Source organism: Scomber japonicus, chromosome 4, assembly GCF_027409825.1.
Source record: "Scomber japonicus isolate fScoJap1 chromosome 4, fScoJap1.pri, whole genome shotgun sequence".
NCBI lineage: Eukaryota > Metazoa > Chordata > Actinopteri > Scombriformes > Scombridae > Scomber > Scomber japonicus.
Genome location: NC_070581.1, coordinates 15,943,784 through 15,962,354, shown reverse-complemented (window position 1 = coordinate 15,962,354; position 18,571 = coordinate 15,943,784). Strand labels below are relative to the sequence as shown.

The 18,571-nt window shown below is 38.1% G+C and overlaps 2 protein-coding genes across 2 annotated transcripts; one reads left to right on the top strand and one right to left on the bottom strand.

Annotated features, from left to right (window-relative positions):
- The first annotated feature begins 3,634 nt into the window (after nucleotides 1-3,634).
- Nucleotides 3,635-7,601, top strand: LOC128356990 (glutathione S-transferase Mu 3-like). The gene is made up of 8 exons (XM_053317208.1): nucleotides 3,635-3,799; nucleotides 5,395-5,470; nucleotides 5,558-5,622; nucleotides 5,705-5,786; nucleotides 6,001-6,098; nucleotides 6,184-6,279; nucleotides 6,874-6,984; nucleotides 7,181-7,601. Exons 1-8 carry the CDS (start codon nucleotides 3,764-3,766, stop codon nucleotides 7,274-7,276), a joined length of 660 nt encoding a protein of 219 aa, XP_053173183.1. The 5' UTR covers nucleotides 3,635-3,763; the 3' UTR covers nucleotides 7,277-7,601.
- A 135-nt stretch (nucleotides 7,602-7,736) lies between these two features.
- On the bottom strand, nucleotides 7,737-18,515 carry eps8l3b (EPS8-like 3b). Its single transcript, XM_053317945.1, has 20 exons — nucleotides 18,392-18,515; nucleotides 17,685-17,796; nucleotides 17,364-17,479; nucleotides 17,201-17,265; nucleotides 16,952-17,110; nucleotides 14,930-15,079; nucleotides 14,626-14,711; nucleotides 14,371-14,510; nucleotides 14,075-14,190; nucleotides 13,787-13,937; nucleotides 13,574-13,644; nucleotides 13,386-13,460; nucleotides 13,097-13,242; nucleotides 10,550-10,754; nucleotides 10,055-10,095; nucleotides 9,853-9,946; nucleotides 8,614-8,727; nucleotides 8,430-8,521; nucleotides 8,182-8,314; nucleotides 7,737-8,094 (listed from the first exon to the last, which is right to left on the bottom strand). Exons 2-20 carry the CDS (start codon nucleotides 17,720-17,722, stop codon nucleotides 8,053-8,055), a joined length of 2,034 nt encoding a protein of 677 aa, XP_053173920.1. The 5' UTR covers nucleotides 17,723-17,796; nucleotides 18,392-18,515; the 3' UTR covers nucleotides 7,737-8,052.
- Nucleotides 18,516-18,571: the final 56 nt, after the last annotated feature.

The window sequence follows — 18,571 nt, the reverse complement described above, 5'->3', positions numbered from 1 at the left end:
TAAATTATTTTACATGGTGGGTGGTTTTGAGGCTGATTCCAGTTTTTATAGACTCCACATGTTTAAAGCTTGAGTATAGGACTTTGGTCTCCCCCCTCTTTATGATAGTAAAGAAGGGCACTCGACTGTCATTGCTCCACACAGACATGCAGCATTGATATGTATTGACGGTCAATCAGAATTTGATCCATTCAGTCCTTTAACAATTCAAAATCTAGACAAGCTGCACGATTAATGGCCAAATGGTCAGCGTGGAAATGTCATGCTTGACAAAAGATTGTGTATACTGGCAATAATTGGCTTAATCAGTATTATGTGAACTTGTCATTCATTTTCATATATGTAAAAGTTCGACACTGCAGCTTTAAATTTGGCTACTAAATAAATAAACAAGTGCACAAAGTAGACAACAACGTTTAGACCTTAATTTGGGGGATTAATTGGGGGGAATTTATTATCTATTTACAGACTTTATTTTTGGTGTTGGGGACTGCTGTGACGGATGACTGCTGTAAAATCCTGGATACGGTCCTGATTACTTACCATATCACCAACTTTTGCAGAAACAGAATATTTGAGTCATATTAAAAACACTACATAATTAGTTTTTGTCTCTTAGTTAGCATTTTAAACTGTAATAAACCACAGGATAATACCTCATGCTGTATAACTGGTTGATCTTCAGTATTCCTGCCCCTGGCAGTTATATTGGTTACATGTTTCCTGCTGCTCCTTGTGATACTCTTGCTGTTTTCTTTTACAGTCTTTAAAGTGATTCAGTAGGGTTGCATGAAGGCATGTCACTATTGTTTCTGGTGTGCAGTAATGCTACTGAGATGTAGCATCTGATTATACTAACTTACTTTGTGACATTGTTTCTGCTGACAGTCTGAACTTTAAGTCCTGATATCATCTGACCTTCTGAGTACAGTGAATAATGCATGATCTGTTCCTTTAGTTTGACTTATTGTACAACTTCAACAAGTAAAAAAAACTTCAACAAGTGCCAAATTCATAAGTAAACTCATCTTTTCAGAGAACTGAAAGTTGACGAAACAGACAAACCTTTTTCAAACTCCTGCCTTGTCCCGATGTTATCAGGAGGATGACTTGTTGCTACTTCAAAGCACAGTGTGTCCCCCATGTGATTCTCTGTGTTGTTTGTGAAATATTATTTAATGACATCTGTGTCTATGAAAAATAAATGTTCATATTGGCACCTGGTTATGTTTTATAATGGGGGAGCAAACTTGGAACAATGTGTAATTGTTGGGGGGTTTGGGGGTCCTCCACTGCCAAAAAAAAAAAAAAAGTAATATGAAACCAATTTCCTGCATGTCTACACCACTAAACCTCTTGGATTAAGTTAAGAAACAGCCACCTGCACGAGACTGGTTTGATTGAAGGTGCTATTAAAACCAAGAATACACTGAGAACAGTTTTTAACTGGGTGGATCAGGACAGGAAATAATTAACAAAAGAATGGCTATTTCATATCTGAAATTATACTTGTAAAAACATTATGTAATCTAAATGGTAGGAGGTTGCAGAGTATGAGGCCATCATGATGGTCAAACAAGGACAAACAATTTATATGAATGAAATAGCCTCACAAAAGATCATAATATGATTTGTATAATAAAAGCAGGTTGAAGAATGTTAAACCTGCCTCTCAATAACTACCTAATCCCGATCCCATCTGTTTATTTTACACATAGTTTTCAGTGGTAGCTATTCTCATTAGCACTACTAGCTCCTGTAGTTGTAATGTTATACAGGAATGAATAAACAAAACTTCAAAAACAGACAGGCAGTTCAATTTAAAAAGGTTTCAGGGCTAATGACCAGACTGAATTAATAAAACATATTTACTGCTGAAACTGTAGACTACAAAAGTGGAAAATACATAAAGAGTGAGAAAAAAAGACAATGAGGTTCAGTAGTTCTTCATTATTGGGGGCTTTGTGGAAATGTGACTGAGTAAGTGAAACAAAGGGTGCCTTGTGTGGTGTGTCCATATTTGGCTCATTCTTCTCAGATGTGGGTCAAAGTGAGCAGAAAATTCATCTTTATAAAATTAAAGAATTTTGTTTTTGTGCAGGGATTAATTGTGTCTGTGGTGCCAAAACTAATGATAACTGAGGCAATACATGATAATAATTTGGATTATTGATTGCAAATCTGTGTTAGTACTTTTTCTTGTCTACTTTGACAACACCAACTCAAGGTCCAGTAACAGGCTCCTTTAGGGGCTATAATGTGTGTCACAAGGTCTTGAAAGAGCTATGTTACCAGACCGGTCTCCATGACAACTGAGCTAGTTCCATTCACTGATGAAGACCATTTAATAGCTCCATAAAAATCTAATTAAAAGACTTTGATTTAGTAATGTTTTGTCACCCTGGCACAACTTTTTGTGGCAGTAGTGATTGCACAATGATCTCTTTTATATTTCACAGATGTTTTGTTGCCTCGTGTGTTTATGTTAAAGATGTATACCATAAACCTCTACATAATTCTTGCAAGTTATATTTTATCCAGGTAGCAGATGCCATCCAGGTGGCAGATGCCATCCCCCTTCTTAGCAAAGTGACCAAAATGCATTCCCCTTGTTTACCTGCCATCTCCCTTCCCTATCCTCTAGTAGCAAAGAGAGTGGAGGGACAGAGGGGTTATTTAGTTGAATATGTTAGTCTAGTCTATCCGTCTCATTGATCCTTTATCTGACTGATGTTTGTGTGAGTGAGAATCTATTGCCCTGACCATGCCTCTAAAATATCAATAGCATAACTGTGCTGTGTATTGATGAATCCATGGCACTGTCTGTGGGGCTAACATAACTATTTCTCTTTGTCACACTCATCTGACACTTTCATCTTGGATTCATAATATTTATCTAAACTATACTATAAATCAGTGGTTCTCAAACCTTTTCACATCACAGACCCCTACACACACAAAAATTAGACCACTGACCCCCATTTGATATTTCCCAGGATCCCCTATCTGATAGCCTAATAGTTATTATTTCAGATGTTTTATTACAGGAAATCTATGACACTCAAAATAGTCATACATTCTGTCATTGTGTTACTTATGTGTGTGGGTCAATGACATGACACTACTTTTTCATGTAGTTTAGTCAAATTTAAAAGGATTAAAAATGCTTTTAATCCATTTTGAGACAATATATTAGAGGATTGTGGCAAAAATGTCCCAGTCAGTCAACCATCAAAACTTGAACCAAAGAAATTACACCTGCTTAAAACCCCTCAAATTCTTAATAAAACACCACACCAACTAGTTTGCCATAATCTTACATTATCACTCTTTCATGTTAAGTAAAGGACCCCAAGAACCACTGATATATCCTCTTCTATGCTATATTGTAGTAGTATAAGTAGTAACCTAGTATATACCTAGTATACATATATATAGTAGTAGGAAAAAATGCAACCTCAACATGACTTGCAAAAAAGAAAAGGGTTGCCATACTGGGTGTGTCATTTGCATTCTTTACTTAACGTAGATATGTGAAACAAAGATAAATGCATGCTCTGCCTGAAGAGTCGATGTTCGTACAAACAAAGGAACCGGTTCAGAATGACTGAGCGTCCCGTTCACCCCGCCCACCTCCGCCGCCCCTCTCACCTGCTGCACAAAGAGACCAGCCGACCTCCAGCCCCATTCCCTCTCTCCAACTTTGCAGAGGCAGCTGTCGAAGTCGTGGTCAGCCGCATTTGATATCGGAAAGAGATTCAAAATGACAATGAAACTGGCTTACTGGGATATTCGCGGGGTAAGTTCAATGCTTTTATACAGTCTATGGTTCAATGCAACTAAACTCTCCTGCACCGCTGCACGTTAACGTAAGCGGCTTTTCACGTCTCACCAACTTTGCTTTATCAAATTCTATGTATTTTACAATCTATCGGGGTTTAAGTCTTTCATGCGTAATGTTTTATTTTTAAATAATTAAGGATACGATGTTGACTGAGCCTCGGTCGTTAACATGTTATGTAACAGTGGCCCCGCCGCGGTGTTTCGGTTTAGCTGGCGACCGTGTGGTGACTCTAGGTGTTTTCCTAATTGTAGTTTAATCCTTTTTGAATGCACACTCATCTGTGTTTAATAGCCAACTAAGTTATGCTAACCATTTATAAGTTTAATTGTGTTCAGAAGACTCATTCATCTCTCAATGTAGCTTGTCATTTGAGAAAGTCGCCAGTTAACACGGCCACCACTTAAACCGAAACACAGGCACGTGCTTCAGCTGTCCTGGTTATAAAGAGACGTGACTGAGTAAATATAGATATTATATTACTTAGCCGATACCCGTTGTGCTGCAGCTAACAGTTTTAGCTGCTCTCACGTAAAGCGCGACAGTAAAAAAGCTGCAACTCTCCTTCAAATGGACCTCTGAACCATAGACTGAACTAGCTCATTTATGAAGCAGCGAGTTGTGTAAACGCCGGTGATTTTTACCGAGCCTCTGAAGCCGTCACCAGAGTTTGTAAGCACTAGCATAGAGCCAGTTTCAGCTATCATTGAATCTTTTAGGTCTCTAAATGGTTAACTACATGAATGACTTGCATAAGTGTTCAACCACCCCCCTGTTCTGGACTTTTCCTCGTGTTGTTTACAACGCGTTATTAAACTGGATTTTATTGGGGTTGTTTCGCGTAATGGAACAACACAAAATTTTATTGGCAATTTAGAAGTGGCGGAGGACATACATCACATGTTCAAAATTATCGACAAAGAAAAATCTGAAAAATCTGCTGCATTGTTTGAAGAGTAGCCTATGTATAATTCCAGTCTATGAAGATTTTCGTTGCTTGACTGCAGCCCTAATGTTTTATAAAAACAAAACATTTTCAGATTTGTACCATAATATAATTTTGTTTTTGTTCAAATGGACGTTATAAAATTGGTATTGAAAAAAGTATTTATTTAGTCTTAATCGATCATAAACTGAAATTCTTTGGATTTGCTATTAGCTGAGACAAAATAAAACATTTGAGGATGTCACTTCAGGCTGTGGGAAACAGTGATCATCATTTTTCACCATTTTCGGACATTTTATAATAGTCCTGTTATGCTGAAAATAATCATTAGTTGTACAGTCCTCTGTCTTTATAATAATGCATTCTTCAGTTTAACCAAAGCAATTATAAGACTTTGAGAAGGAGTAAAAGAAGTGAATATCCCCTAAAGTTACATTGCTATTAGTTTTCTGAAGGGTTCTCATTAAAATAAATGTTGTGTTGATGAGCTACCAGTAAGTCATCATGAGGGGGAAGCGACTGTCTGCAGACATGTACATGTGATGTATTTTTAAAGCTGTAAAATCACTAACCTGTCCATCATCTCTTATCTTTGACACTGATGCAGCTTGCCCAGCCAATCCGCCTGCTGCTGGAGTTCACTGGCTCCAAGTATGAAGACAAGTTTTATGTCTGTGGTGAAGGTAAATATTAACCCTTCGATAACAACAGATAAAGAGGCACAAGTTTCCATCCAATTTACCCACATCATTCACTCTTCTCTCCCACAGCACCCAACTTTGATAAGAGCTGCTGGTTTGATGAAAAACAGAAACTTGGAATGGACTTTCCCAATGTGAGTTTAACCTATTAATAATAGTTTAATTGTATGGTAGGTGAGTTTAAAGCATCAACTTATTGTGATTGTCTCACCACAGCTGCCCTACTTGGAGGATGGAGACAGAAAGATAGTGCAGAGCAATGCTATCATGAGATACATTGCTCGTAAGCATAATATGTGTAAGTGAAGTCTGTTTTTCAATGTATTCTGCACCCTTTCTTCAATAAATGGTGCATTTCTTATTTTTTAAAATGTACTTCAGTATTTTCATGTGAACATCAGTGGTTGCGTTTTATGCTCTCCTTTAAAAATGAGGACCACAATTATACACAAATTCCAGGTCTCAGATATAGTGTCACTGGCTGGTCTGAGTTTCAATAAATCTGATCACAGGCGGAGAGACCGAGGATGAGAAGGTTCGCGTCGACATCATAGAGAACCAGTCCATGGACTTCAGAAACGGTTTTGTGATGTTGTGCTACGCAGACTTTGTGAGCAACAAGTTAATTTTTAATGTTAATTAAATCATACAGCTAGGAAACTCCACTAATGTCACCCTCACTTTTCTGACATCAGGACAATAGAAAGCCAAAATACTTGGAGATGCTGCCAGACGTGCTGAAACAGTTCTCCGATTTCTTGGGCAACAAGAAGTGGTTTGCTGGTGACAAGGTACGACACCTCTCAAACACGTTGGACACAATCAATTCTTAAGTTTAAAGCTGAAAATAACATTTGACATATTATGGACTTCTAAAACTGATATGACAGACATGTTAATAGGCACTTAATTGTTGACACAACCAGCAGACATAAAGCAATAGTCTTCACATTTGGTCAGAGAAAAATAACTGCTGCTAAATGCTCCATTATGTTTACTGGCTAGTCCCTAGCATTGTATATCTGCATTTGATGCTGGGCAGGTACCATTCAGTAGATTTGTTAAGAGCTGTTTTTGCTGAAAACAGCTTCCTGATGTTACTAGAAACAGGTTTAATTAGAGCTGATGATGAGATGAGACTGAAAACCAAAACAAAGAGCTATAAAACAGGTCATAATCTGCACAGTGAGGTAATTATCTGTGGGTTCGTTACTACAAGCAACTCCTTTTTACATTTCATGTAGGGTTGCAACCAATGATTATTTTCATTATCAATTAATATACCAATTATATTAGTATATTATTTACTATATATATTATACTAACATATGAAACTATTGGTTAGTAAAGTCTAGTTTGAGCTATTATGTTACTCTTTGCAACAGATCACGTTCGTGGACTTCATCATGTACGAGCTGTTGGACCAACACAGGATGTTTCAACCCACATGTCTGGACAACTTCAAGAACCTCAAGGCCCTTTTAGACAATTTTGAGGTGAGAAGTTTGTCAGACACGCACAAGACATCCTACAATTACAAATGAGTGCTGCACTCAAGCATCTGTTTTTTCTGCTGTGTTGTTGTGATGGTCTGATGTCCTTGAGTAAATGATGTATATGTGGAGCTGCTTTTATGCTGACTTTGCAGCTCAAAACAAAGCGTTTTAATGACTTGGTTTAATTTCATATCAGGCTCTGGAGAAGATTGCTGCCTACATGAAGTCAAACAGATTCATGAAGACTCCTGTCAACAACAAGATGGCCAAATGGGGCAACAAGAAAGAGTAGAGAATAATGCACAATACACCAGAAAAGTAATGAATAGAAAAATCATCACTAATGCCACTGAGTCAGTAACTTGTAATTTCAGGACTGGAAAAATGTTTTCCTGTGCCATATTTGTCTTTTTAAAAATTGTTTATGTAAATGTCATGTCCTTAATTTGTGTTTCATTCCCAAACATTAAAATGCCAGCTCTAACAATTGTAATTGTATAGAAAAGAAGAACCAAATTTGTACTGATATTATGAAGAAACTTTAATTTGACTTAAAGCACTTAATTTACTTGTTACATTTATTTTTTTTGACAGATTAAAGTGAATCTTGTACTGACTATACTGTTTCTCTCTGTTTGGGACTCGATTTCAAATACATATATCTGTACAATAAATTACATTTAAGGCTGAATCAAAGGAAAATGTAGGATATATGTTAATATGCAGCAGAAGTGAATATAGTTATACAAAAAATGTTTGATTGAACAAAGGTCTACATACATTTTTTTATTTAACCATAATTCAGAAAACTATACATCATTAAAATGAAATGTGTAAAGGTGCATTATAAGTTAAATTACAGTGAACATTAATTACTTGGTCTCAATTTTTGCTGTTAGTAATACATTTTACTACATATAGTAATTCATTAAGAAATCATTTCATTAATGTCATCCACACAAGCTGATTTATGACATAGTGAATTAGACAAAAAAAATCTGGATGTTGATCTGTGGATGAAAATTCAGGAGAGAAGAAACTGAAGGACTTTTGCCATGTCGTTGTCCATTAGTAGCGGCCGTTGTATGGGCCTGATGGTTCACTGGCGAGCTATAGGGACCAAAATGAATCGCCACTGATTTGTCTTGTGTTGTCTTGTCTTGTAAATGTGTATATATTACATGGTACAATACTTACAGCAATGGCTGACTTAACACCCTGAAGCTGGAAGAAGACCTTCCCTCCCTCCTCTGGACACACAGTCCTTATCTCCTCCTTGGTCATCCCCAGCAGCTGGTGACCATTCAGCACTCCAAGGCTCGACGCAGTGCTGCTCAATAAAAACAACAAAACACAATTATACGGCCTCATCATCAAGTACGTGACAAACTTATTAAACAAACATCTCTGAAGTCCCTCGTCTCCCTGTGGATCATGTCACTCACATTTTGGAGAAACCTTTGTAATCCAGCCAGGCTTTGACCTCTGGAGGTGTGGAGCGCATGTCCAGAGTCACTGGGCCACCACGAGTGTCTCGCTGTGAGGTGGAGGGAAGGGAAGAAAATGTCATCTTTGAAATCTGTTAAATACGTCACTCAGCAAAGCTACAGTTTGTGTCACTTAGCTCACCAGATCCTCTACGGGCCCAGCACTGCTCAACGACTCCAGGACATGCTGAGGAACGTTGCCTTCCTCGTTACGGGTGTTACGTACAAGCCACCACTGCCTTGTTTTCTGAAGCACCTGTAAATAAAAAACAAAAAAGCAGAAAAAGAACCAAATATCTCAATGTTAATACTGATAATAATGACAGCTATGATTGTGACAGTGGTGAATATACAAACAGGTTTAAACTATTTAATTAAGCCCTGTCTGTCACTGAATGTTAACTTAAAATTATAGGCAATAAATTAACCTCTAAAGAGGGCACCAATATGAACACACAGAGATGAGTAACAGTAACATCAGCATAAAAAGTGTAGATTCCATTTAATATTGAGCTACATTAGTACATCTGGTGAACATAATGACACATTGTGTTGTTGTGGTGGATGTGGCATCTATAGACAATTTTTCTCCTGTTCGGTAGCCAACATAATCAGAGATTATCAGAAGAGATGAGTGTCGAAAACAAATCCAGTTGTAACAATAACTTCCAGATTATTGCCTGGTGGAAAGTCTTTACCATTTGAATGCACACCATTGGAAATTGCATATTTGCAAGCTCGAACTCTAAGCACTTGTACTATTGCACTGAACATGTGTGTGAGAAAAAAGTTCCACACTCATAGTTTATCATTTATTTCTATGTTAAATATTTTTTTAAGATGCATTTATCTATATATTAATTTATTAGATGCACTTTCTTAAATGTTTGATCACTGTAAATGTAGGCCATCTCTTAGTATAATATCTTGTGATCATCATATGCCTTCAAAGAGACAGTAGTTCTTTGTTAATAGATACATCACATGTAGGTGTGTTAACACTACGGCCTTTATTTAGTTGAATAGAGTTCAGGATCTTGTGATGTGTTATTATTAAGTTGATGGGACGCTCTGCTGTCATAGCATTACGTTTAAAGGACCTTGTAAGTCTAACTCATGTTATGATGTGATGATTTACCAGCAGATACGTTTCTTTTGTCCAGTTTTCTTATAATAATCACACTCTTGTATTTCATCTTTTGAGATGTGGAAAGATTCCTATCATCTCTATATTATACAATATACTTCTTCTTTCAAAAACCTGCAAGTGTTTGAAGTGTTTGAAGTTTCAGAAAAAAACACATGCCAAATTAATGTAATGTAACAAGCAATCTTCAATCAGACAAACACAAAGATGATTCTTGTATTTTTGTTTTCTCACCTCGACCACTTCCCCCCTCACAACGTTGCACTCTTGGTTGTTCCTGGCCCTAAAGTCGTAAGCGACACGCATGTGCAGGGGTGGTTCACCGGAGCTGCAGACACACATATTTAGACCAGAATAAAGTACAGTGAGCACAAGACAAGTGTTTGCCCTAAATATGATCATAAAGCTACTTTTACTGCAGTGTAATAATGCTCACCGGGATGGAGGTCGGGAACTCCATGGACTGTTGCTCATAGGCTGCAGAGGACAAAATTATATAACTGAATAAATATATAGTATCACTGGCTTGTGATAATGGATTCACTGGAAATGTTAGTTCTCCTGTTGCTTTGAAACCTGCTTATTAAAAGGAAATGACTGCCAGATAGTAGCTGTAATTACAACTGATAGCCATTTAAAAAACTGTCAATCACCAACTGTCAACCACTTTTCAATGGAGGTAACTATATTATTTTAATCACTGCCAACCTGCAGTGTCAACATACTTTATTAATCACTCAGTAAATTAAGGGAGTTACACACCACTCGTTTGATTATTTGGTCCGCACCAGGCAGTAATAGTTGTGACAGGTTCCTAATCTCACTGCTACAACATAAATACAGTACTAGGCATATTGCTGTTACCATTGAAAGTCATAATTTTTTGAATATCTAAGTTGATGGTGAGTTATTGTGTCACATTGTTTTATACCTCTTCCATCCCTCTGGGCGCGAAGCCCTGACTGTCATTTATCTGTCCGTTGGGGTGACCAGGTGGGAAGCGCTGGCTGTTGCTCCTGCTCATTGGACTGTTCTGGAAAGAGGGCTGGGAAGGCCGGCGTATTGGGGCAGGAGGCTGCCAGCCATTGTAGAACTCTGGGTAATAAGGTGGGATATCATCATCTGGCCATCCAGATCTGTGAAGTGACGGGGGCAGAAAACTGTCAGCTAAGTAAAAAAAAGAAAAGGCAACAGACTTTTTGTTGCTCCTTTTTCACACACAATTCTCAGCTCAGTCAAACATGGCAAATGTAAACCACACGCAAACAAAACAGAAAGAGATATTCCTCACTGTAATGATCCTCCTCTTCATACTGTCCATTCAAAGATCCCCTTCAAATGTGCTTTCAAAGTAAGCAATGGGGAACAAAATTGATAGTCCTCATTTTGTGCAAACGTGTATTTAGAAGTTTATCTAAAGCTAATATGATTCTTTAACAGTCAAATAAAGTAGATATCCTCCACTGTTTGTTAGCATCAAATTCCCTCTTTGTGTTTCCCAGTTCAGCTGCAATGGAAGGATTGTAACAAAGAGGGATAGTAACCATGTCTGGATGTTAAATATTAGAGGTAAATACTAGATTGAATCAACTGGAGGAACAAACTCTTGTGAGTTTGGTTAGGGTGTGGCTTAAGGTTGGGGTTAGGGTTAAGGTCAGCATACAAATCTTGCAACAATTATGCAATTTGTCCCTCCAGCTGCTCCATCTAGCACCAAATGAGTCAAAACATGGTTAGTTTAAGACTTGAAGCAGGGGGAAACAGCTAACCTGTCCAAAGAGCACCTCTAACACTCAATGATTAAAACATTAATTATCGTAAATGGTTAATCTGAACAAAAATTGAAGTTTAAAAACGTTACAGAAGGTTTCTTAAGAGTATTTCTTGCACAATGACCTAATCAGTCACTGGTTGCCTGGCAGTGACCTCCTGATAGTCATCAGACTTTGTTTTTAATCTTTGATTAGGAAAGCTGTTTCCCCTTGCTATGCTAAGCTAACCAGCTGCTGGCTGTAGCTTCATATCTAAACTAACAGATGTTAGAGTGGTATTGATCTTCTCATAACTCTTGGCAACAAAGTGAATACATGTATTTCCCAAAAATTCCAACTGTTTCTTTAAGGGTTTATTGATTATCCTTTGGCAGATTATTTTAAGCCAACAGTCTCAAACTTGATTTTAAACTGGATCGGCATATTAGTGCTGTGGTGAAGTCCAGCTTTTTTCACATTAGACAGCAGGCAAAAGTAAAGCCCTTACACTACAGCACTTTGAAACAGTAATCCATGCCTTCATCACATCCCGGCTGGATTACTGCAATGCACTTTATTTTGGAGTCAGTCAGTCCTCCCTCGCACGTCTCCAGTTGGTGCAAAATGCAGCCGCTCGCCTCTTGACTGGAGTACGTAAGAGGGAGCACATAACGCCCATCCTGGCATCCCTCCACTGGCTACCTGTGCACTTTATGTCCATTTTAAGATTCTTTTATTTGTTTTTAAATCTTTAAATGGTCTGGCCCCGCTCTACCTCTCTGAGCTCCTTCACCCCCACGCTCCTGCTCGGTGCCTCAGGTCAGCTGATCTGCTGCTCCTGGAGGTACCGAGGTCAAAGCGGAAGCTCAGAGGGGATAGGGCTTTTACTGTAGCTGCTCCTAAACTATGGAACGAGCTTCCTTTAAATCTTCGACACGCCTCCTCACTGTCCATTTTTAAAACTCGTCTTAAAACCCATTTTTATTCCTTGGCTTTCAACCGTGCATGAGACTCTGCTCCTGTTTTACTGTTTTATGGTTTGTTTGTTTGTTTGTTTTAATTATTGTTTTATTATTTTATTGTTTTTAATTAGTTTTAAAAACAATAAACAATTATTTTAGTATTTATTTCCTGTTAATTGTTTTACGTTCCTGTGTTGTTTTATCTATTTATGTACAGCACTTTGTTTCAGCTGTGGTTGTTTTAAAGTGTTATATAAATAAAGTTGAGTTGAGTTGAGAATTGATGGTTAATGATTCATTTACCAATTATGTATTAAGCAGCAAAAACCTTTTTAATAACTTTTGTGTTGCCAGGTTGTGAAAAATTAGCTGTTGTTAAAACTCATCACTGAAGAACTACACAACACCAAAATGGCATCCCAAATGCTGTATTAGTAAATGGGCTTAAAACTGACCTATAAAACATTAGTAAATTCATTAACCATAAGTTAATGGAAATTAATATATTGATTTAGTTATTAGCATTTGAAATTCATGTATCAGTCACAGCAATTCCTTATTTTCAAATGACAACCTTTGAATTCTCAAGTACAATTTCCCATCTTAAAACTGAAATTAGAGTGAGATTTTTTCCCAACGTTTTTTCCCCCAAATGTCATACATACATTAACTCTGACAGATGCACTTACAATCAGAGAGCTGTATACAAGAAAGTAACATGGTTTATAAAAGACTTTAGTGGGAGTATTGTAAAAGCCACCCTACCTGGGGACATTCCAGCAGTCTCCCAGAGACCTCCAGATTTGGTCCTCCTCTGGGGTAACGACCTCACCTATCAACCGCAGTGCCGCATCTGTCAGCAGGGGAGAGAGCACAGTGGGAGGCAGATCTGCAGGATACTGAGGCAATATCTGTGGGGAGAAAAAGAAAATAGAGGAATGATTCACTGTCACAACTGAGAATTATGAATTCAACTAATGTAGCAGACTGACAGTGACTTCAAAGAACTGGAATCTAGGTTCAGCCAGTCAAAAATAAATTCAGAAGAGCTCACCATGCTTAAACGACTAAAGAAGATGTGAACAAGGTCAGGAGCACTGGGGTTGTTCAATGCTCTGTCCAACTGGCCCTGTAATGTTAAAAAAACAGTTTTTGGTCACTGTTTTGGGCTACAATCACTCATTTAAGTCAACATAAACCCCTCTGGACAATATGAAATATGTGGGGCTATTTAGTACTTACCAGCAGATTGAATCCATATTTAATTTTCTGAAGACAGGACACATATTCCTCCCAATATGGCAGACTAATAGCTGGCAGAGATAAGATGACGTCAAATATTTATCACACAAATATCTTTGCTATCAGTATGTCTGTAGATCTGTGGCAGGTTACTCTGCAGTAATTACTGCAATAACATGTACCTAAAGAAAATAAAATGAAAAGAGGGATTACCATTTTCATTAGATTTCTCCTTCTTCTTCTTCTTCATCTTCATCAAGCCTTTCTTTTTGTTCTTCTTATCTTGCCCTGGAGGTCCATTTAATGCAGCAGACACTTTGCCCGTGAAGATTTCCAAATCATCTAAAACATGGTTCAAAATGTCCTGTGGAAAGCATGGAATAAAACAGTCAGTGGCACATGGAAGCTTTGTAAAACACTATATAAATAATAGGAAAAAACTAAATAATACACAATGTTCATGATAATTTATCACCAATATAGTTTAATGCCAGCACTGACTATGTCCCTCTGCTCAGGTGATAGACTCATATCTGGGTTGCTCTGTAGTTCATGTAGATCAGGATGGTGCATCAGTTCTTCATGTGGGGAGTAGATTTGTGGGCGAGGCATCATTTCTGAGTGGAACCCAAGAAAATAGTTTGTAAGTAAATACCTACATGACTGCACTCATTGTTGACATAATATAAAATGCACTGGATAGTTTTTCTTGCAAAACTTGGCTTATTTGTGAAGAAAACATCCATAAAGTGTTTTTCATACACTTGGATCACACAATGGATTAGTCCAAGCTTTACCTGGTTCTCTGCTGTTGCCCCACTGTGGCGGCAGGTGGTCTGGCGGTGGCAGGGTCCTTTCTTGTTGCATAGGACGAGGCCCAGCCTGTCGGAAACTTGAACCTGCAGCATGTTGCCCTGACATATTCTGAAGATTACCCCTGTAAACATCAACACCAGACGGCATTTGAATCAATTTACAGTTTGATTTTGTCATTTCATCCTTTATTAATGACTCTGTCTTGGCTGTATGTGTGTGTTTTGAGCTGTATGTACCTGAAGTTTGGCTGCTCCCTGCGTGGTTCCACATGACTACCTCCGTTTTGGACGATCTTATCCAGATCCCTCTTGATGAGGTCCGCCTAGTAAATAAAACATATTTTGTAAAACTCCCACATGATCTAAGCAAAAGCTACATCCAAGTTGTTATGAAATACTGATAAAGGCTTCAGAGAATGACTGATTTTAGAGATTAGACTTCAACGTGACTAACACATCCTCCATCTTCTGGAAGCTTTCAGAAAGTCATAGCAGACACATGTCAAACGATCACTGAGGTTTCTGGTAAAATGCAACTCACCCCAGTCTCCTCACACTGGAACAAGTAGACCTGAGTGATGCGTTTGCTGCGTTCCTGCACAATTACTGTCAACACAGAGTTGTAGGCACAGGTATCCAACACAGCTTTGGTGCTCTGGATGCTACTCACAGGCAGCGCCTCCAGCTCTGCCTTTAAAATCACAATGAATAGGACAAAGATCACGACAATGGGTTTATAAAAGTGAATGTGAGAATAACTTCAGTTAAAATGTAATGTAAAAAGCATCAACATACAGTACCAGTCAAAAGTTTGGAAGTCAAGGAAGTGTTTTGATAGGTATTGTGCATTTAAAAAATGGAGCAAGGATCCTGAAAAAGTGGTGATCAAACTGAACACTGCAGGTTTATTTATAGGCTGCTGTATTCAGATAATATAATGAAAAATAAAGTTAAAAGACTCACTGCTTTGAATTTAATCTATTTTTGTACTTTAACAAATATTAAACTCTGTATGACCTTCAACATTGTTCTCTTCATCTATACACTAAACATTACTTTCAGAATATCTCTTATTTTTGTGAAAACGCTCGAAGCAGATTTCTCTTATTGTAAAGATACTGAAACAGTTGTTCCTGATACTTTACTTTACACCTATAGTTCGATTGTTTTGTCCTCAGCAGGCAATAAATTGTTACAATGTAGTGTACTGACTTTGGTACGGTTCAGTCAGCGTTAACAGGTAACAGCTAACCCAAAGAGATTAAAGGCCGAGTATAACGCGTTAAATGTTTTAATGGCTCCTCACTGACTCACTGTCACAATCTGCAGTTATAATCGACCTCTATTATTATTACTGTGCACAGTTTACAGCATGTGTCCATATCAGGAGTCTCACTGCTGGTGTCATATTCCAGCACTGTCTGCACGGACTCGCCCTGTCAGTAGCACATTTTGATATGCGCAGTCAGATTACCGGCATTTTACCGGGGGTGACATGGAGCGCACACACCAACAGAAAAAAAAAATCGGTTTCGTTTATTTGCGTGTCATGTCTTATTTTTATAAAGTCACCGAGATTGAAACAAGTACGAGCCTGTTTTGACAATGTAAGATATTTTGTGTTCAAATACAGGAGTAAAAGCAAAAAGCCGTCAGAAAAATTAAAATAGGCTAAATACCCAAATAAAGTACAGATACCTGACATATAAAGTAGCCTACAGTAGACTGACGAAGTACAAATACTTGGCAAATTATAGTTTGAAAACGAGGCGCAGCTCCCACTGGAAAATAATCTGAAGATGCACGTGACTTCAGCGAGAAATATAAATGAAACATAATAAAATATATGAAATGAAATATATAATTATATCCACAATTGAGTGCCCCCATAGCCTACCCATAATTCGTTACAACTAGGTGTTTTTTTACCTATTTGTTTCGGGTTGCTTTCTCACCACCGGAAGTACACCAGAGTTCATTAATTGGTGCGGATTGAGACGACCTCTTTTGGTGGATTGTTTTGATTGATTAAAACTAAATGCACTAAATGCTGTTGTTGGTGTGAAAACGCCCTTACACACAGCTCCTCCTTATGTACACCTTTGATCTGGAGCTGTATTTTATGGTTTGGTTTAGATTAGTGTGCTTCCAATTTGGCAAGAGTTCTCTCTCGACAGTACAACCCGTGTGCAGGAAGAGAGGTCCTTAAGAATATGTTTTTGTCTGAATTTGTTGTGGTTCCTCTCTTACCTCTGAAAGCCCTGGCCTCAATGCTATCTGTGAGAAGAGTTAACTGTGAACCAGACCTTACTGACCTGACTAATATTCTTGTTGCTGAATGGGATGAAATCCCTACAGCCAGACACCAAAGCCTCATAAGAAGTTTTAATATATCTTTTTTATACTAGCTCTGGTATATTAATAGCTCTGGTATAGTTTTGGAACCATCACTTATGGGTACAATGTCCAAGTGTAACATCAAATCCAAAAGACATCTTCACACATTTTAGCTAAAAAAAAAAAAAAGAGGAGGGGGGGGGGGGGGGGGGGGGGGGGGACTAACTTTGGTCTCAATGTCACTGAGGAGCAGATATCCTCCCTGCACCTCCATGACCATTTGTTGGGGCCATAGGCGACCTTTGACATCCAGCCTTTTAAGCTTGGCCACACAGTCATCCACTGATCTCGTCTCCCGGCCATCCAGCTCACAGGTGAACAGATGCTGTGGAGTCAATGTGGAGAGTCATGAGTGAAGAGAGCTACAGGTTGAACTGTGTGTCTCCATGCAGTTGCAGTTTTCATATTCATTTACCTCCACTCTGACATGAAGGTTGTCAGGACCTCTGTTCAGCACGTCAGAGTACTCCTTTCTCTGCTCTGATGTAAATAAGAGGAACACTTATTACACTTTTTGTTCTCACTAAAATGAAACTATAATCAGACAGGACGTGTGTTTTTTTAATGTCTGAACATACGGTATATGGATTTGCCACTGGGCCTGGACATGTTGTTTCTTTCCGGTGGACCACCCCTTTGGTCATCTTGTTGTAAACCCCACCGCTGCTGAGGGAGGTCTTCTTGTGAGAAACCCCTAAAATACAATAAATGGTAACATCAAACTTCATCAGCCTGGGCCGCTACATGTCAATCAAATAATTTCCAAACTCAAATGAGATGTATAGTCACTTTAACATAGTGGAGCGTTATCTCTAGAAGGTGTGAAGAAGTGTGTAGACATGTGGTAAAAGTATTTATATTGCGCTGAAAGCTTAGCCAATTAAAGTGAAATGACTTACCCTGGGGAATAAGAGAAGGGAGCATGGTTTCGATACATTTCCCAAATACAAAATGTCTGACAAAGAAAACTTTGGACTGGCAAGAATCACTCAGAAGTTACTTCACACCAACCTGTAACAATATGATTAGGCAAAATAACACCCCATATTACATTTATATTTCATATTAAACCAAGAGAGTTGGTTGCTTGGATACACTGTTGACATAATATACAAAGTATTTCTTCACACAATTGGGATCATTTAAGATTTAGACAGCTTCACACTAAATTTAAAAGGCAAAATAAACACCACAAAGCATTAAAAGTAAAATGCTCAGTTAATGACTTACATATTATGTTAGAATTCAAGGTTTAAATTAACAAAAACCTTCAATAATTATTAATCTATCTCTGGACTATGATCGGTAAGAAGGGGGTTTTGAAGCTGATCAAACATCACTGATACAAACACCTGCCCTAACTCAACAAGGTCTAAGAATACAAAATTGACTTGTATTTTATATTAAAGGCTGAACTTCAAACTATTACATACCTCCTGGATTGAGTGTACGATATAAGAAGAGATTTTCCTATCAACAGTCCTCTCTCTCTAAGAACAAACACACTTCCATTTCTAAGCAGGATGTAACACCTCCACCAGTTATTTTACCTCCTTAAATTCTAACCACTTTTTACATCAACCTCAGTTATTTCTTAAATTGTTACCTGTCAGCTGCTCTGTGGTATCATTGTTCCTCTCTTTCAAATCCGATTCTCTACCAAGACCAGTCACAGCAGAAATAATGTGTCCCTCACACGGCTGGTTGGGAAAATTCACTTAACTTCCTGCTTGGATCACCAGGATCAAAGTGCAACAATATGATGGGAGTGACGGATGAAGAGGGT